Consider the following 21,062-nt stretch of genomic DNA (forward strand, 5'->3'; position numbering starts at 1 on the left):
TTATGCATGTATCTTCCTTGGCCATCAAGTCCAGAAATAGAACTTGAACTTGTCAGTTTCTAGCTCAGAGACCGGACCATCACTCACTGCCCCACAAGATATTTCCCTTGAGTGCTGTCTGATTCAGGAAGATTCTTGTGACATGAGCGTTGGCCTTGGAGGAAGTACAACGTAGGGTTGCAAGAATGATATCTGGCAAAAGTTAACATGCATCTCCGATTTCAAATTAACTACTGATCAAGCATCCACTGTCCTTTGTGGGCAAAGAGTTCCAAACATCCTCCACCCTTTCTGTGTAGAAATGCTTCTTAACATCACTTCTGACCTTCATGCTAAGACTGTGTCTCTTGTTCTAAAACTTGCAATCAGTGGAAATAGTTTAACTACCCTTGTGTGTGTGTTAATATCTTGAAGACTTTGATTAGATCATGATTAACCATTTAAATTCTAAATCGGATCACCCTGCTACCTCTGTCCTAGGTCAGATCAGTCCTTAGCCTTTTTAAATTAGGTCTGTTTTCTGTAGAATTCAGCAGGTTAAGGGGTGATCTGATCAAAGTCTTCAAGATGTCAAGAGGAAAAAATTGAAAGTAAAAATAAACAAACTATTTGCTCTGGTTGGAGAATTTAGAATTTGGGAACATAGTCTGAGAACTAAAGCCAGACTTATCAGGAGAGATGTTAGGAAGCAGTTCTAGACACAGAAGGTGTTACATAAACTCTTTTCATGGACCCAACTTCCTTAATCATCATTAACTTTTTAGACTTGATCCTGCTTTGAAAGATCAAACAATAATTTCTTGCCAAATTAATGTTCAAAGTTCAGTCATGCTTGTTAGGAAATGTTGGCAACTTCAATGGTGTTTGGAAATGCAGAGTATTGTTTTCTGGTTTATGATAGGCAGATGATCCCTGTGAAACATAATTTGTAATTTTTGAGAAGGTGTCAGATGTAGTGCAGTATGGCTATGGATGTGTATATTGACTTTCAGAAGGGCTGTTAATACAGTTGTGGATTATGGAACCTAACCCTATTTTGGTTAGGAAGTAGTGACAGAGTAAGTATGTACTCTGGATGTAGCAGGATGTGACGTCTGCTATATTAATGAATTCTACGCTAGGATCTCCTATTTAAATTACTTGGAAATGAGAACTATATATTGAGGTTTGTAAGTTAGGTGGCTCAGTAAATTATCTCGATGATAGAAGAAAGTTACAATGAGACATTAATAGATACTTTCCCTACAAAGCAGGAAGGTAGGTAGCTGCATGTTCACTGAAGATGAAGCAGAACAAGGATTTGTATTACAGATGTCAGATTGACAATGCAACTGAGAACTAGGCTGAGCTTTTTTACTAAACCTCTGAAATAAGAGACAAAAGAGAGCGTATAAGATGTTGCCAACTAACAATTGAGAATTTAAATGTCTCTTGCAATCATATAAGTAGTAAAAGAGCAAGGTTGGGGCCAATTTAGGTACCAAAAATAAATATCTCTGCTTTGAGCAAACAGCATGTCTGAAGTGCTGAGTTTTTTTTACATATCTTTACCAAGAAAGAGTGCCATATTTATAGTAAAAAAGGTAATTTAAATGCATGCTGGTCTGTTTAACCTCTAAAGGGAAAGATTGGTTACAGCACAAAAGGGGGCTTGGACTGATCTTCTGAAGGAGTGATTCATCTGGTGTCATTCTTTACAGCCCTGCAATTTTCTCCTCTGTTTTGCAACTGAACCTACCTCCACCACACACTGACAGTGCCTTCCAGATCCTAACTATTGGGTACTTACTGTGTGAAAAATTGTTCTTTCTCCATGTCTCAATTGTCTTTTTTCAAATTCTCAGTGTCCTTCAATTCTCAATATCCACTGCTGGGAACAGTTGCTCCCTTTCTATTCGGTCCAGTCTCCAGGAAATTTTAACATCTCTATTGAATCTTCTCAGATTTTCCTTTTCTAAGGATAAAAGCCACAACTTCTCCAATTAATTTATGCAGCTGAAATTCCTCATCTCATGAATCTTTTTCTACGCCCATTGTAATTCCTTTGTATCCTTCTAAAGGGTCATGCCCAGTATGAGTAGTGATTAGTCTAATGGAAGCTAAACCAATGATTTATACAAGTTTATTATAACTACCTTTCTGTACTCTATGTCCCTATTTTAGAAGTGTCATGATTCTATATGACATTTTTAACTACCCTCAACCTGCATTACCACTTTCAATGATTTGTCCTTTGTTCCTGTACCCCCTTTAGAATTGTATAACCGTATTAAACTGCATGGCCTCATTCTATCTATTGAACTAAAGCACTGCGTTTCTCCACATTAAATTTCATCTGCCACATGACTGCCCATTCGGTCAGGCTGTCTGTCCTCTGGGAGAATGTAAATGTGTCAGAGGCAGTTTAGAGAACACTTACTCGGCTAATACCTGAAATGGATGAGTTGTCTTATTGGACAGGCAAACTTTGTATCTCCTGGAGTTTGACTCAGAGATCACTTGATTGAAGCAAGATCCTAAAGGGTGTTGAGATGGTGGAGATGGAAAAGAAGTCTCCTCTTGTAGCTCTTGATTCTCCCACAAGATTGGTATTTTAAAATATAAAATGTTGCCAATTTAAGAAAGATGAAGTAACTTTTTTTCCCTCAGTCATGGAGTTGATAAAAACAAAATTGATTGTTTTTGAGGCAGAAATGAATAAATTCCTATCCAGCAACAGGTGAAAGGTTATCAGCGGGAAGTGAATTTGAGGTTACACATTCCCAATCCGGTCCGTCAGATTTTACAAATGGTACGACAGGCTTGCGATGCTGGATGCTATTCTCCTGCTCCATACTCATATATTCAAAAGCGAGTTAAATAATAGAAATAATGTGCATGATTATGGGAAAGAGTTGGTGATTGGTACGGAGTTTTTTTTTGTTTTCAAATATAAAAGCAGTGTTGCGACTGCTCGAAATCCAAAACAAAAATAAACTGCTGGAGAATCTGACAATCTGGCAGCATCTGTGGAGAAAGAGAAACAGTTGACGATTCAAGTCCAATATGTCTTTTTGGAACTCACCAAATTATGCTCAGTCAGAGAGCTGGTGCGAATAAGAAGTGCTGGATTTTTCACCTTAAGAACAATTGTGCATTATCCTCACAGTTACAATACTTCCAAGATTAAGTTGGATCCAAATTTGGCTTTGTTGTAGAAGACAGTGGTGATAGGTTGGAGACCTGCTACAAGAATCCGTGCTGTGTCCCTTATTGTTCGTGGTATTGTGAATGAGTGGGTGGCTAGTTAAATGGGGAAGAAAGTCTTTAGTTACAGGAGGATATAAACTGATTGGTTAGATGGGTTGATCGATGGCAGATGGAATTTAATTCTGATAAATATGAAGTGATGCATTTTGGAAGAAGTAACAAGGCAAGAGGGTATTCAATGAATGGCAGGACACTAGAAGCTCAGATTTTGGAGTGCTTGTCCACAAATCCCTGAAGGTAGCAGAGCAGGTTAATAGGGTTGTTAAGAAGGCATATGGATATTTGCCTTTGAGTCAAGGTATAGATTATAAGATCAGGGAGGTTATCTTGGAGCTGTAAAGGACTTTGATTAGGCCACGCTGGAGTACTGCAGTTGAGGAAATATTTTCTCACCTAGTAGAAGACCATCGTTCATCTCATCTGTGACTGGCAATTCTTGGACCAGGACATTTTGTTTGTCCCAATCATGTCAGTGACACCAGAAGGAATACATTGCAAAAGCATAATGTTAAACCAAGGTGAGTCATCTTCTCTATTTAAAGGCTTGATCACCTGCAAATGTTCCATAATAGGCAGCAAAACGCTCCCAGTAATCACCTCTCAACCCTGCCAGGTTTGGGTCTGTACTCCAGTACTTTACTAATGTTTACTGGTTCGTTCTAATGACTGGATTAAGTGGCCTGCCTGGGCATCATTGTTAGGTAATCTCTCCTTAAGTCCTCTTAACTATGGACTGGCCCTGCACCACCCTGACCCATCTGTTTGTGCTACTTGGTAACTTCAGTGGACAGGATCATACAGCAAAGAGCAAACCAGTCCAGAGGAGTGGAATTATATATCTGTATTGTCCTTTGGACATATTGAGCAAATGGGGCCAGTTTCTCCTTGCGGTCAGGGGTTTGGTTCATTATCACTTCTTGAGGCTTTCAGGGGACATAAATGTTGAGAGAGGGTGGTGAGTTGGCTTTGGCAACCCTAGGATTCAGAGTTCAAGATTTACCAGACCCCCACCCCCCTTCAAGATTTACCACAGTTTCCTGGGATGGCCCTTGGTTGAGGAAGGTCCAGGATGCTCATCGCCGTGATTTTTGGATATGAATTCGGTGACTGATACTGGACCCTTCAACTTCAGAGTAAGGGGGAGGTTTAGAATCAGGGGATGTGTGGGGACTGTCAGGAGATATTCAGGGCTAAGTGGGATAAAATCCCCATTCCTCATCCCTATCAGTGTCATCCTCTTCTTCAAATAGTGTTGGTATGCCAGGCATAGGCTCGGGATCCTGAGTAGACCTTTGGTTTCTTTTTTTTTTACAGTGCTGTTGCTTTAACCCTTTTTATTTTCCTCAGCCTTAGTGACCTTACACTGTTCTCCCTGTTCCCTTTTTTCACCTCCTATCTACCTATTCACACTCGGCTTTTGATGTCTCTGGGCTTTTGGGAGTTACATCTGCTGTACATACCTCTATTCCCCATCACATGCATTATTCCTCCAACTTGCCAATGAAATATCTTTTACTATTGGCTTTATCTTTCCATTCTTTATTAAATAATTTCCACTTTTTCTCAATTTTTCTTTCAAGTTAGGTTTATCGCCTGTTCACAACATGCTTACTGTTACAATTTCCCCAAGAGTGAACTTTCTTTTGCAACCCTTGTTTTCAATTCTTTAAATTTTCCTTTTTGCCTTGTCATTGATACATTCAATTTGAACATCCAAGACCGTTCATGACTCCATACTATCCAGAAATAGCTGTGTATTCAAGAATTTCTTAAACATAACTCCAACAATTAGATTTTCCTACTCTTAAGCTAACTTATCATGTAACACAAAATCAAACTGGCTACAGCACAGAAAGTTATTCAACCTGTTGTTTCAATGCCAGTTCTGTGTGTGAGGAACACAGCAAATCTCACCCTCTCTTAACTTTCTTCTCTTGCTCTGCTTCCTACACTTTCCCTCATTGCCTTTACATCTATCGCCAACTGCAAGTACAATGCTCAATTTGTTTTAAGGGATGGTCCAGGTGAACACTAATCATTACAGCCATGCCTCAAATTAACCATGAGGCAATGACACAGATCGCTGACAATGTAAACAACCAAATGAAATTGCCAACTAATTCTGATTTTTATAATTCCGGGCTAATACAAATGGTTTAAAGTATATTGACTATTATAGTCGTATTTTCGAATTAAGAGATGGAAAGGGAACAAGTGGCTGAGACATTTCACTGTTAATTAGAAATCCATTTTATACCAAATCCACAAAGCATTCTGAACTGTTGTAGGTCTGATTTAGACCACTGACACTATAATTTAACCCTCATTAATTCCACAGATTTTAAAAGGCACCAAAACCAGAAATGCAAATTAATATGATCAAGCTCACATAGGAAATGAATATTTTCATGTCTGTGAGCACAAACGTACTAATTTATAACCTTGGAGATAATTGATTTATCATGCCTGTTTTTACATTCACAAAAAATAGGACAAACTCCGAACTGAATAAAATGTCATTTACAGCATAAAATGTATCTTCAGTTAACCAAGTGACTAAACAGTAAATATTATACTTGCACGTCAACCTATCTGAAAGGGTCAAGAAGCAATCACTCTCCATAACTATGTATACTGGCTGAAATCCCGACATCTTAATCCCACAGCAGCAGACTACTTTTTCTCGAAGGGAGAGTTTTTTTTTAATAGCCTAGAGAGATTTTTATTATGCTAACATCACCGTTTATAGATCTACAATAGCACTTGCAAGGATAGGTGTCTCTGCATCTCCTTCTATAACCAAATATCATCATTCAACGTCACCCTCACATCATCTTTATTTTTTTTTTCAGATTTTAGAAAATTTTACCAAAATGTAGTTAAAACAGGATTGCATTTCAAAAATTTCAATTTTTGCATTGTACACTTACAATGAGAAAATTGTATCATCAGGAATTAAAGAATAGCTTACCCATTAAACTACTATTTGGAATTTCACTCTGGCCAGACAATAAAATTCCAAATGTGATAAATTCTAATTCAAAGAGCATTTTTACCAATCTTTACAACTCAATTTTTTAAAAAAATAGCATTTCCTGGCAGATTTTGCTTTATACTAGTACTGATGATTAGTTCCTCAAAAGGACACTGTTAACTGTGTATGACCCAAATTGATACAGGGACCATCTGCATTTTTCAAATTACCATTGATTTCCAAAATGTGGACTTAAATCAAAATGTTTCCAGATCTCTAGTTCCAGGGGACAAAAAAAATCAAATATTATACAAGACCCCATGTAAAATACATTCAAAACAGACCACAAAGAGTTAACACTTAGTTCAGTGAATGCAACATCAAAAGCTGTTGTCTCTCGCCCTTTTGGTTTCCTTTGCCTTTTTGATATTTTTCAGAATTTCTGCCAATTATTTTGTGATTGCAATTAAAAGTGCCATCAGTTGGAAATGGCTTCTCAGTTCTTTGTGTCTATTTCAACCATTTGTTGAGGAAGATTTTGATTTGGAATCGGGCCTGTAATGCACATATATATTAAAGGTGTTCCCTTCTGAGGGTACGCCTCATGAGAGAATGCAGACACAGACACAATTGTGCAATCATTCAAACTGGATGTCCTTTAATTTCTTTATTACAATTTACCAAGTTGCCCAATTCACACACACAATTTACCAAAATATCTAATTTTTCTGAGGGGCCTCTAATCCCTATAAATCACTTTTCTGATTAGTATTCTCTCTCACAACTACATAGAGGGACTGTCCCATTGTTTGCAGTAGAGTAAGAAGTCATAAGGTACAAATTTCAACCAGCCACATCAATACTATGAGATGAGAAATTTACCAAGCCTGCTCTCCTGTTTCTATTATCTCATAATTTCAATTGGCCATATCAGAAAGAGGCAGCTCTCTAACCCGAATAGTCAGATAGGGGCGACTACTTCCCTGTCTGGGGTCCCCAGTCCTGATTATTTACCTCAGGAACAATGCAGAATAACTAATGTCACCCTGCAGCAACCTCCATTTTTTTTTTAAAAAAAAAACCCTTCTTACTTTATAATCCTGGTCTGGGTGGTTTGTTCAATCCCTTCAAGGTACCAATCTCATTAGGTGAGGGGCAGATCATCTGTCCAAACACAAGGAGTGGTTGGAGGTAAAATACCTCTGGGCACCCTACCACTCTATTATGCTCGATACAGACTCTCAGTCATTTATTCAGCCCAGAGAAACGTTCCCTTTGTTGGCAAACGAGTCATAGCACCAAAATGTTGACTCAAAAGAAGTCTCGAACCACACCAGTTTCAAGTTCAACCAACTCTTTATTTCAGTTAAGCCGGCAAGAGATCAAGAGTCTATGGTCCAGAGTATCAATCAACATATCTCTGGATGGACTAATAATAGATCTCTGATCTCTAGCTTAAAAGCAGTATATTTTATAGTCTTCATGGGCGTAACTAATTTACTCTTTCTCATTCCCACGTGATTTAAGGTTATTACCTCTAGCAGAGTTCTCATAAGTAAAACGTAGATAAAGCAAGCTGGTTAACAATGTTCTGGTGATCAGACTAATCATAGTACTGGGAAGAAACATCTCCAAGGTTATGCAGAGACTTCTGCATTCTTGCAATTCATGTTCTCACAGTTACTGTGACTGCAGGTGCCATTTTGAACACAAGGCAAATTATTATTGCAAGATAGAGACTTACAAAATGGAGACTTTTAACTGTTGATTCCCCAATACTTCAGTCCCCTCAGGGTTCCTTCACCTTCAGCTCCCTTATCAAAGCTGCCTCATTAAACATTGCCATATCTGGAATCACCTGTTTCCCATTAGGCTCTATTACAAATTGCCTCAAACATTTTGTAGATATTCTGCACATTCCTTTTCTTGGGATCCACTACCAACTTAATTTTTTCTAGTTCACCTGCATATTGAAGTCTTCCCCCAAGATTATTGTAATAGTGCCTTTCTTATGTGACTTTTCTGTCTCCTGATTTATTTCCTTTGCCTGACGACTACTAGGGGACCACTCTTGTCAGGTCTTTTCTCCTTTGGGTTGCTCGCTCTACCCTCAGATTCTACAATTTCCAACCCTATTTTGCTGCTTGTTATGGATATTTTAAAATTTTCATTTCTTAGCAGCAAGGCAACTCCACAGCCTTTGCCCATTGGCTTGTCCTGTTTGAGAGGACACATTTATCCTTGGATATTTAGTTTCCTTGCAGCCACATCTGTGATACTTATCAAATTTCAATCTGAGTTACATGCTCATGTACCTTTTTATATACTGAGCACATTTTAAATAAAACACCCATCAGCCCTCCATTGGAAAACCCTCCCCTCTGCCCCACCTGGTTGCCCCTTATCTGCTGTGCCTGAAGTTAGATTCCTGCCCCTTTCCACATTCTGTGCTATTACCCATTCTGGAAACTTTAATAACCTCACCTGAGGCTAACATATATATCCATATATTTGGATGCACACACCTATTTTTAAAGTCACTGTGACTATCCTATTTGGTCTTTCCACTTGTATCCTCATTCAGGTGGAGCTCATCCTAATGGTATAGTTGTGCTATCTCAATAATATGCCAGTACTCAAGATATCCCTAAAATGCAACATTGTCCACTTAAATGTTGAAGATTAGATTTTTGAAAGTTGAAATTAAACTTGTGCACCAAGTCATCCACCCACAAGTTGTCAATGTTCTTTTTAAAACAAAATGTTGCATGGAAAATCAAGTTACATGGTTTTGATCTTTTCTGCAGCACTGGGATCTGGAGTTCAAAGAGTACTGGCAGAACCAGAAAATCAGCAGCAGTTAGTTAAGTGAGTAACCTTTTTTCTGTTCAGTATGAATTCTGTTGTTTCTTTGGGAGAGCTGTGATTAATATCTGATTCTGTATTCATCTTTAGCTACTGAACAAGAGTTATTATACATCAAAAAGCAAATAAGTTGGCTGTTGCTTGTTTCAGGATGTTCTAATGACATGAGCTATTCTATTACCAATGCTATGTACTTCCTGAAATGCATCGTACATGAGGTCACATACACCATAATCTTTAATACATTGGCCAAATCCACAGGAATTGTGCTTTATTTTTCCAGCAGGCAGTGCTTTGAATAGTGATGCAATGGTGGGACATTTGGCTAGTTTTTCTCTCCTTGGATCAAAACTGCAGAGACTAAATTACACCATGCTTGATGGTGGTTCTTGTACATAGGTGAGTCATAGAGTTCTACAGCAGGGAGACTAAAATGTCCATCCACACTAATCCCATTTACCTGCACTTAGCCAATATCCTTCTAAACCTTTCCTATCCACGTATTTGTCGAAATGCCTTTTAAATATTGTTAATATACTGGCCTCAACCACTTCTGCTGGCAGCTTATTCCATGTGTACCAACCTCTTATTTTTTTTTTTAAAAAACGTTGCTCCTCAGGTTTCCTTTTTATTCTTTCCTCACTAACCTTAAACTGGTGTCCTCTAGTCGTCTTCTCCCACCCTTGGAAAAAGATTAGATTCCCTATAGTGTTGAAACAGGCCCTTCAGCCCAACAAGTCAACACTGGCTCTCCAAACAGTAACCCACCCAGACCCATTTCCCTACTTTATATTTACCCTGACTAATGCACCTAATACTATGGCCAATTCACCTAACCTGCACATCTTTTGGACTGTGGGAGGAAACGAGAACACCCGGAGGAAACCCACGCAGACATGGGGAGAATGTGCAAACTCCACAAAGTGGCCCGAGGCGGGAACTGAACCTGGGTCCCTGGCGCGATGAGGCAGCAGTGCTAACCACTGAGCCACCGTGCTGCCCTTGAGTGCCTTTACCCTATCCATGCCTCTCTTGATCTTATACATTTCTAGAAGAATTCTCTCCCCAACCCCAACCTGTCTTCTAACACTTGAAAGAAAACATCTTAGCTTGTCCAACCTCTCCCTATAACTCAGACCCTTGAGTCCTGGCAACATCCTTGTAAATTTCTACTGCACTCTCTTTCCAGTTTAATAACATCCTTCCTATAGCAAGGTGACCAAAACTGAACACAATACTCCAATTGCGGCCTCACCAATGTCCTGTATAACTGCAATATAACCTCCCAACATCTACACTCAATGCCTTGACTGAGTGCCAGTGTAACAAAAACTTTCTTCATTGCCCTGTCTATCTGTGACTCCACTTTCATAGAGCTGTGTACCTGAACTCCAAGATCCCTCTGTTCCATAACACTCCTTAGGGCCCTACCATTCATCATGAAACTCCTATCTTGATTTGACTTTCCAAAATGCAAGCTCTCAGACTTGTCTATATTCGTCTCCATTTGTCATTTCTCAGCCAACTTACCCCAGTTGATCAAGGTCCTGTTGCAATTTCTGAGGACCTTCCTCACTGTCCATGATACTACCTATTTGTGTCATCCACGAACTTATTAATCATGCCTTGTACATTCTCATCCAAATCATTAATATAGATAACAAACAGCACTGACCCCCAAAACATTCCACTAGGCACAGGCCACCAGTCTGATACGCATCCTTCCACTATTACCCTCTGCTTCCTACCATCAGGCCAATTTCGTATCCACTTTGTCAGCTTCCCCTAGTTCCATACAATCTAACCTTCCAGAACAGCCTACCATGTGGAACCTTATCAGAGGCCTTACAGAAATCCATATAGACTACATCGACTTCCCTGTTCTCATCAACCTTCCTGATCACAAAGAACTCAACAAATTTGAGGCATGATCTCCTTGGCACAAAGCCATACTGACTATTCCTAATCAAACCATGTCTTCCCAAATGCATCTATATATTGTCTCTCAGAATCTTCTCAAGTAAACTACCTATTACAGATGTTCGGCTTACTGGTCTATTGTTCCCAGGTTTTTCTTAGCAGGCCTGAAGAGCATAATATTCACTACCCTCCAATCTTCTAGGACCTCACCTGTGTCTAAAGATGATGCAAAAATATCAGCCAGAGTCAATGTAATACTTTGAACAACAGGTAGCTTTTGATTTGTTTAGACCAGGCCAAGATAAGACATTGTAGTAGGTGAATCGAAATGTGATGGGATAAGTAGGTAGCCCCACTGGTTTATTTTCCCTGGAGTCAGTGACTTGGATAAGTTTTCAGTAGTCTGAAGTAACTTATGCAAATGGTCAGAATTCTCATTATGCTCTAATTGAAAACAAATAATGACATTTGAAAGATACAGGTCAAGTTTTGCAGAATAACAAGTTACCGTTGATTAGGCACTGCCACATCTATGTGCAATGTACTACAACATCCGAGGATCATTTGAAATCCCCGTATTTTAAATGCCACAAATCTACTGAATAATCCTGGTTTAAAAACCCTCAAATGCAGGAATTTATATAAAAATGTGCTTTATCCCAGGTCTGAGTCTTTGATTTTTACTTTTAAGTCCCTTCACCTCTTTGCTCCTATTGTAGTAATCGGAGTCCCATACTAAATAAATGTCTTTGAAATCAGAAGCTGGTCCATTGATGACTTTGATATTGGACGTCCTCTTGGAAAAGGCAAATTTGGAAATGTGTACATGGCTCGTGAACGGGAAACTAAGTTTATCCTGGCGCTGAAAGTGCTTTTCAAGTCTCACCTTGAGAAAGAAAACGTCGAGCATCAACTCCGAAGAGAGATTGAAATTCAGTCTCATCTCAAGTAAGTCGATTTCTTTTTTTTTAAGTAAATGTTACTCTCCTTTGCTGCTTAAATGTTTTGTCCTTTCTGCAAAAATAATTTTTATTTATTTTATAAAATCTGTTCTTCTATGTAGGAGGATGCCATTCAGTCTCTTAACCCTGTTCTGCTGTTGCTGATCTGCATCGTATCTCCATTTATTTATGTACTATTCAGTTGACCAGGCTCAACACTTTTTTTTTGCGGTGGTGGGACCACTTCAGCGAGTGATCCTGGGCTGTACCTTTTGGGGCATTGTTATTGACTTCAAACGGGCACCAAACATTTTGTCTCTGGACTTTATTCTCTGTTCCCGGCCACATAATTAACTGACAGTTCTCTCATTCAACATTTACAGCTATATGGGAAAACAAAATCGCACAACTGAGATCATGATTTGTTTTTCTATAAAGTTACCAAGTGTTTTGTTTGTATCTGAATATATAAATCATCTTTTTTCCTCGTAAAATCAACCAAAAGATGGATCTGCCCAAATCCAGTCATGAAGCTCTGAGTAAGTTTATCAACACTGTGAAACAAACATTGTTTCTCATATACCTATCTGAGAAACAAAAGGCTTATGATCTGTGACGATTGGTTATTCATTGCTAACAGCATTCTATGTGCACATTTTTAAATTTCAGGCATCCAAACATATTAAGACTTTACAACTATTTTTTCGATCGAACAAGAATTTATCTAATGTTAGAATTCGCTCCTCGGGGAGAGTTGTACAAAGAGCTGCAGAAACGAGGCTGCTTTAGTGAACAACAGAGTGCCACTGTGAGTGAACATGAATAAATGATATACATTGCGAATTGAAAAGTTTGTGTTATTGTATTTGTATTTCTGTTGTCTCCTGATGTTTTGAACCTCCGTAGTGCTAGTTATTTAGTTGCAGGGAGGATAATGAGCACCAATGGTCACAAATGAATATTTTAAGACCTGGAGTAGGTCTTTGTAACTTGACAGGGAGATGTTAGAAACCAAGAACCTTGATTATCCAAACGAGATGGGTAGGCGGTAATTTGAGTGCTGGTTATCCGGCAATGCATGTCCTAATGCCATTTTACCGATAACTGATCTGGTAATTTGAGTGCTGGCTAGCAAACGTTTCTCAGTTAGCAAACATTTGTTATCTGGCAATGCACAGCATAACGCTGTTTAACTGATAACTGAATGCCGAGTTGCCTAATGCCATTTTTATGGGACCTTGTGACCATCTTTGGATAACCCAGATTGTACCGTACTGCGAAATGTCTAACTTGCAACAGCAGGTTTTAAGGTTCTCCCTTCCAAAATAAACTTCACATTTTACCACGTTATACCCTATTTGTCAACATTTTGCTCCATTTATCAATTTAGTTTTCTCTCTCTCTTTAAACTGTTTGTTTGTATCCCTCTTGCAACCTACCTTTTAAACCTATTTTTGACATCTGCAAAGTTGGCTACAGTACATTCCCTTCCTTTCTCCAAGTCATTAATATTTGTGGTCCCAGCTCCATCTTCTGTGGAATCCCACTGGTCACAAGTCACCAATCTGAAAAAAGAATCCCATATCCCCACTCGCTGTTTCCTGCCTATTAGCTAATTAGCCAATTCTATTCTATCATTACCACCAACACCATGGGTCTTAACTTATGACTTGATCTTTGTCAGGTTCTTTGAACGTCTTCAAATACAACATATCTACTGATTTTTCTCCACTACCCACTCTGGATGTTCGAAGTATATTCACTATAATGAATGATGCACAGTATCTGTTTCAACTCCTTTGCCATTTCCTTATTCCCCGAAACAATCTCCACAGATTCATTTAAGAGGCTTTTGTTCACTTTGATACCTTTCTTTCTTTTTATATATTTACAGAAGCTCTTACTGTCAGTTTTATATTCCCCTCTAGTTTGCTCTTGTGTTTTTTTTGTCTTTTTTTAAATCTTTTTAGCCATCTGCTAGATTCTCAATTTTTTTAATCCCAGTCTTCAGGGCTATCACTGACTTTGATTTCCTTTCTGAACTCTCCTTTCCTGGTTAGCCATAGTTGGTTTATCTCTTCCTTTTACTGGGTTGAGAGTCATGAATTACTTCAAATGTCTACTACCGATTAAATTAGCAGCAATGAGAGTAAGCAATCTACCCAGTTCACTTTCACTCACTCAAACCTCACTTCATTGTGATTCCCTTTAAGTTAAGCACAATTGTATATGGCCCAAATTTCACACTCATACTGAATATTGCATTCATCATGCTATGATCACTACTTCCTTTACTTGGAGATCATTTATTAATCCTACCTTATTATCCATTACCAGATTCAAAATAGCCTGCTCCTTGGTCAGCTTTATGATACATTTTGCTGTAGGAAAGTATCCCTAATGCACTCTACGAATTCATTGTCACAGCTACTCTTACCAATTTGATTAATCCAATCAGCATGAAGATTAAAGTCACTCATTATTGCTCTATTGTTTTTATATGCCCTTATTGATTTTTATAGCCTTTCCTACAGAATGGCGACTGTTTGGGAGTCTGTGCAGTACTCCTATGCTCTCTTTTCCTTGCTTTTTTTTTAACCTTCACTCAAATGGATTCCACATTTGAGTCTAGATCCACATCTGAGTTTAGATCATCTCTCTCAACTTTCCTCATTACATTTTTTTTTTTAAACAGTGCTACCCCATCAATCATAGAGACATATAGTATGGAAACAGACCCTTTGGTCCGCTGATTCATACCAACCAGATATTCTACATTAATCTAGCCCCATTTGGCCCATATCTCTCTCAATCCTTCCTAGCCTCCTCCTTCACCTCTAGCAGCTCATTCCATACACACGCACCATACTTTGTGTGGAAAAGAATTGCCTCGTGTCCTGTTTAGATCTTTCCCCTCTGACCGTAAACCTATGCCCTCTGGTTTTGGACTCCCTACCCTGGGTAAAAGACCTTTACTATTCACTCTTTCCATGCCCTTCACATGATTTTATAAACCTCGAGTCAGCAAGCATCCTCTGACACTTAGTCCCAGCCTATTCAGCCGCTCCCAGTAGCTCAAACCTTCTGACCCTGGCAACATCCTTTTCAAGTTTCACATTTTTCCTATAATAGGAGACCAGAATTGAACACTGTACTCCAAAGGTGGCCTAACTAATGTCCTATGCAGCCGCAACATGACATGCTGATTCCTATACTCAGTGGACTGACCAATAAAGGCAAGCATACCAAACGCCATCTTTACAACCGCAATTCCACTTTCAAGGAATTATGAACCTGCACCCTAAGGTCTCTGTGTGGCAACACGTTCCAGTTTCTTACCATTTAATAGTATAATTCCTACCCTGTTCTGCCCTCCCAAAATGGAGAATTTCACATTTATCCAAATTAAACTCCATCTGTCATTCTTTGGCCTGTGTACCATCTGATTAAGGTCCCATTGTAATCTGAGGTAACCACCTTTGCTGTCCACTACACCTCCAATTTTGGTATCATCTGTAAACTTACTAACCATACCTGTTATATTCACATCCAAATCATTTTATATGAATGACGAAAAGTGGTGGAGCCCACCACCTTCCTTCCATCCTGTCTCCCTGAAAGGTCAAATATCTGAATGTTATGTTCCCAATTTTGATTTCCTTGTAACCGTTTTTTTCCCTATTGGCTATGAGAATAATTCATTTAGCTTGATTTGCACTTTCTGTCTCTCTACCTTTTTTGTTTCTTCATATAAAAGCCTTTAAGTTTGTTCTGTTATTGAATTTCCAGCACATTTATGGTTTCTTGGTACAGTATGACATTTCACACGGTCCTGTACCTTCCCTTTTTTTGTATTTTCTGGTAATAATCCCGATCACGAATCTGCATTCCTACCTTCCCCTTTACCTTTTTTTGAGTTTTGTAATTGCCCATGCACCTGAACCCACCCATAGACAGACAGACTCATGCAGGTCGCAGCATGATTGAAATGGAGCCTATCCCATCAGAACAGACCCCTCATTCCCCAGTACTGGTGTGAGTGTCCCATATATTCAAATCTGCTTCTCTCAGACCAGTCTTTAAGCCAGGCATTTACCTCCTTTTTAAATTTGTTGATTCTATGCCAATTAGCTCCTGGCTCAGTTAGTAACCTAGAGAGTTGTTTTTTTTTTTTTGGCTCTGCTTTTTTAAATTTTTAGCCTCTGCAGAACCTCTCTTCCAGTTCTCTTTGCCTACATGGATCGCAACAACTGGATCTTTTCCCCTCTCACCTAAAGTTCCTCTGCAGCCCAGATGCAATCTTGAACCCAGGCACGCAACCAATCTTCAAGACTCTCAATCCTGGCCATGGAGAACAGTGTCCATTCCCCTGACTATATTATCCCTAATTACGATTGCATTTCTCTTCTGCCCCTTCTTGAATGACTCCCTGTATCACAGCACTATGGTCAGTTTACAAGCTCAAGGACCTGAGGCTCCTGAAGCACTGCCTCTGCGATTTCCTCTACCTGCCTTGCTCATAATCATACTCTCTTGTCCTTAACTACCTCAAATTCAATCTGTAGTCAAGTGGTCTGGCTACCTCCTGAAAGTGAACTCTTTTCCACTTCCCTGATGCGTCAGTGTTCAAAGTTCAGATTCCAGTTCAGAGTTGAGCTGGAGTTGCTCAAGCAATGAACATTCGCTACACTTGCTAGGGACCACAATGGGCTCCACTAGTTCTGGTGCCTGGCTCTGCACCTCTATTTTGTTTAATTTGTTTTTTGTTTCTTTTGGTTTTATTCTGCAAATATTTCTCCTATTTACCCTCCATCTGAAAGTAACCTAAAATAGTAAAATTAGCAGCTATTACCAACCAATGAACTTTCGTTTACTTGTGTCCATATGTTCTTGTTTGCTTTATGCTTTACTTCATTTTATCCTGTTAAAAGACCTTCCAAACTGAGAGCCAGGAATGCAAAAAGCATCTCTTTCCTCTGCACCATATTCCCATGCTGCTGCAAAATCTCTGAAGTATATACTCTGGCTGTGCCTCTCTCCTGAGGTGATCTCTGCTTCCTCAACATGCAGACCTTCTGCTTTTTACAGACTACCTCTGCCTCTGATTGAGACCCATTGTAATTTTTGTTTTATTGTTGTGCCAGAGCTTTAACTCAAAAGTATTCACTGGATTACAAACCATCATCCACCTCAATTAATTTCCAAATGGTGACTGAATTTGACACTGGTCATAATGGTGCATTTGATCTGCCTTATGTACCTGACTACAATCTGATCATTTTATAAAGTGTTATTTCACTTTGCTTGGAAGAACAGAAAGTGGATTGATGCTGAATCTTTTTTTTTTGTATTTTTTGAATATTGCAGTACATGTTGGAACTGGCAGATGCATTGCTTTACTGTCATTTAAAGAAGGTGATTCACAGAGACATCAAACCAGAGAATCTACTGCTTGGTCTGCGTGGGGAGTTGAAAATAGCTGACTTTGGCTGGTCTGTGCATGCTCCTTCATCCAGGTTTGTGTGAATTGTCATTTTATAGTGATCAATTTGCAAATGCATAATAAATATCTGGTCATTATCATGTCCAGTGACAAGACTGGTGTTCTGAGCTGTATGAATGTGCAGTGATGAGGAATGTACTAAATAGGGAGCAAGCATTTTGCATACATGCAGTGTTCCTTTTTTGTGTTGTATACTTAAAGGAACTGCACTGTGCAACCAGTTGGTGAGTCTCAGCACCTTCTTTTTTTTAGATTACATTACAGTGTGGAAACAAGTCCACACCGAAGCGCAACCCACCCATACCCCTACATTTACCCCTTACCTAACACTACGGGCAATTTAGTATGGCCAATTCACCTGACCTGCACATCTTTGGACTGTGGGAGGAAACCGGAGCACCCGGAGGAAACCCACGCAGACACGGGGAGAATGTGCAAACTCCACACAGTCAGTCGCCTGAGGCGGGAATTGAACCCGGGTCTCTGGCGCTGAGGCAGCAGTACTAACCACTGGGCCACCGTGCCGCCCACCTATTGCAAGAGAGGAATAAATAAGTTATACGTTCATGGATTGATGTTGGTAAAACCAAAAATACTTCCTCTGGCTCAAAAGCAACATCTCCAAGAGGATGGAAGTCTTTGCCCGATTTGGCACTGATTTGAGTTCCTATCCTACACCTGATTTGTCACCTAAAACCTCTTTCCATCTTAAACAGGTCCTCATTTCATGTCATAAATGTACAACTATCCATCACCCCACCTGCTCTCTGCAGTCTAAGCTTATCTAGATCACAACTGTCTGTGGTAGATAACCCGCATGATCATTTTCCCTAAAAGTCCTAAATTTTAATTGAAGGCCACAGAGCCAAAACTTTAATGTCATTCTTCTTTGCAGATGCTGCCAGACCAGTTGAACATTTTCAGCATTTTCTATAAATTGTGATTCCCAGAAACTGCTGTTTTTCTTTCTGGTTTTGTTCTGGTCAGGCTCAGCAAGGCTCCTATATTCCAGTGAATGATTGAAAGATGCGTATCCTTATTCAGTTCCTTCCAAGTGTTTTTTTGGTCATACTGCAATGTCTTCTACTCATACAGACTACTTGTTCTCAACTCCTCAAACAATGGGGTAATGTGCTCACTCCCAGGAAATCTCTCAAAATCCTTGTGTCTTCGAATTCTCCGTCTCTGCTTTTCAAAGCTTTTTATCTGACTTCACTTTCCCTCTTAGTGCCAGTAGTATGATGGTAAACCTGAATAGGAGTTTAAAAATGTATTTCATTTAGATCAGATATTAAAGGTGTATTTGAAGCTTTTGCCCAGCATGTGGTTTAATCTGATGTGAGGAAAAACTATCTTTACCAGTAACCTCTATCAATGATTCAATCATTGACCAATAGCAGTATTCAGACATTGGATTTTACTTGCAGTAAAGTCAGAGTTGATGAGCCGCTTCCAGGTTTTGTCTGACCTTTGATTTGATCAATAAGGGGTGGCACTGCTGCCTCACCGCACCAGGGACCCTGGTTTGATTTCTGCCTTGGGTGAGTGTGCAAACTCCACACAGACATTCTCCCAGAGTCTGCATGGATTTCCTCCAAATGCACCAGTTTCCTCCCACAACCCAAGGATGTGCAGGTCAGGTGAATTGGCTATGCTAAATTGCCCATAGTGTTAGGTACATTAATATGGGGTAGGGGAGTGGGTCTAGGTGGTTACTCTTCAGAGGGTTGGTGTGGATTTGTTGGGCTGAAGGGCCTGTTTCCATAGTGTAGGGAATCTAATCTAATCTAATAATCAAATCCCTGCAGAAGAAAGACTTTATGCGGCACTTTGGATTACCTGCCTCCAGAGATGGTGGAAGGGCGTTTGCATGATGAAAAAGTGGACTTGTGGTGCCTGGGCATTCTGTGCTATGAATTCCTGGTAGGACACCCTCCGTTTGAATCATCATCTCACCAAGAGACCTACAGGAAGATCTGTAAGGTAATCGGCTATCAGTCGAGATTTTAATAATTTTTAGGCTGTTCATATAGAGGTCAGTTATGTCTAGTGATACATTTGGAGCACTGCTGTTCTGATGCTTGTGAACATGGTTGTTGTCTTATTAGTTCATCAGTAAGAATGTGCTGTTTGGGTGTGTTGTTTACAAATCCACTATTGCTGTATTTTCAACTGGTCCTCAAACTGAATCAAATAACCAACACCTGAATTTTTTTTCCAGGTTGAAATCCATTTTCCATCCAGCATGTCAGATGGTGCTAAGAGTCTGATCAGCCAGTTGCTTCGACATAATCCAGTCCTGAGACTTCCCCTCAAGGGAGTGATGGAACATCCATGGGTGAAAGCCAATGCCCGGAGGCTCCTTCCACCAGAATGTACAGCCAGTGGTGAGAATGAAGGTCCTCACTAACCCTGGGGATTGATAATGTGTATGCAAGCCATGTAATTAGCAATTCTCATGTGTAAATATACAACTGTTATATACTCCATATCTTTTCTCTACCCTTGATCCTCCCTTGGTTTGGTTTCAGCTGTTTGTCTTCTAAAGTTGAAGCTGACCTTTTGAGAATGTAGTATCCGTCTTCACAGAAAAGCTTCAGGCACTTAGTGGAACACAGATCTTGAATATTGCTGAAAAGAGACCTGTTGCTGAAGATTTTATCTTATGCTTGTAAGACAAATTTCAAACTCTCAATTTATAGTACATGGGAAAAGTGTGGCAATTGGTGACAAATTTCTTGTCAGCAACATTCAAATAATTTGATTTTGGTTTCAAGTTCTTGTTTTAACATTTTTCTTAACTGTTGAGTGCCTTGATTTCTTTATTGTAAATCATGTTCCCCATACTGGCATTCAGTCTCAGCTTTGTGTTGCTTTTGTGTAAATGAGTGACCAGTTCTGAAGCAAATCCAATGTGTATGAAACATGTATTTGCTGCTTCAAGAGAGCTGATTGAATTCTGCCAGACTCAATTAGTTTGGGAATTGTTTCTCTTTGCTGTATGTAGTCACTAAATAAACTTGACATTAGTGAATTTTATACAGAGTTTTTTATAACATTTTTAGTCAGCAGTCTGGGGCTGTGGCTCTTCTGAAAACAGAGATTAATATTCTAATGGTCACTAACTTCCTGCTGTTTATTTGCAAATAAAAATATCCTGAAATATCCTGCCTTTGTAGCCTGATCTTCCACACTGGCGATGGAAGTACCTGTACATGTCAAATTGAGCTTGGTGCAGTAGCATAGATGTAACAGATGTGCAATATCACCTATTTTAAATGCCAAATTGATCCACAACTTTAAGAACCATGGCAAAGGCTTGAAAAATGTTTGTTTCCAAACTAACTTATTTGCATAATTCTATAACTGAGACTCCATTTCTCTTTGTCTTCTAGCAGACCTCTTATGAGGTTAACAGCTACATTTTAAGGATAGATTGTCCTTGCTAACTTTAAATAGACACAAATGGCTGGAGGAATTAAATCTGGTAGTATCTGTAGGGAGAGAGGAGTTCATGTTACAATTTTGTTTTTGCTGCATATCATAGAACACAGACCATAGACCAGTACAGCACAGAACAGGCCCTTCAGCCCACGATGTTGTGCCGACC

General features: G+C 39.4%; 1 protein-coding gene across 2 annotated transcripts; it reads left to right on the top strand.

Annotated features, from left to right (window-relative positions):
• The first annotated feature begins 8,993 nt into the window (after positions 1-8,993).
• Positions 8,994-20,292, top strand: LOC122564172 (aurora kinase B-B-like). Of its 2 annotated transcripts, none has more exons than XM_043718839.1 (6): positions 8,994-9,091; positions 11,768-11,956; positions 12,619-12,757; positions 17,317-17,465; positions 19,261-19,435; positions 19,674-20,292. In XM_043718839.1, exons 1-6 carry the CDS (start codon positions 9,009-9,011, stop codon positions 19,860-19,862), a joined length of 924 nt encoding a protein of 307 aa, XP_043574774.1. In that variant the 5' UTR covers positions 8,994-9,008; the 3' UTR covers positions 19,863-20,292. The 2 variants fall into 2 exon arrangements, with proteins under 2 accessions (XP_043574774.1, XP_043574775.1); XM_043718840.1 differs by having other exon boundaries at positions 11,771-11,956.
• The last annotated feature ends 770 nt before the right edge of the window (positions 20,293-21,062 follow it).

The sequence above is a fragment of the Chiloscyllium plagiosum genome, chromosome 28 (genome assembly GCF_004010195.1).
Source record: "Chiloscyllium plagiosum isolate BGI_BamShark_2017 chromosome 28, ASM401019v2, whole genome shotgun sequence".
Classification (NCBI taxonomy): domain Eukaryota; kingdom Metazoa; phylum Chordata; class Chondrichthyes; order Orectolobiformes; family Hemiscylliidae; genus Chiloscyllium; species Chiloscyllium plagiosum.

What these genes read in the sequence shown, in the direction of transcription:
- LOC122564172 (XM_043718839.1), top strand. Translation starts at nt 9,009, where the DNA reads ATGGTTTTGATCTTTTCTGCAGCACTGGGATCTGGAGTTCAAAGAGTA. An exon ending in GTGCATGCTCCTTCATCCAG is followed by an intron (nt 17,466 to 19,260) that starts GTTTGTGTGAAT and finishes AAATCCCTGCAG; the next exon opens with AAGAAAGACTTTATGCGGCA. An exon ending in CCTACAGGAAGATCTGTAAG is followed by an intron (nt 19,436 to 19,673) that starts GTAATCGGCTAT and finishes TTTTTTTTCCAG; the next exon opens with GTTGAAATCCATTTTCCATC.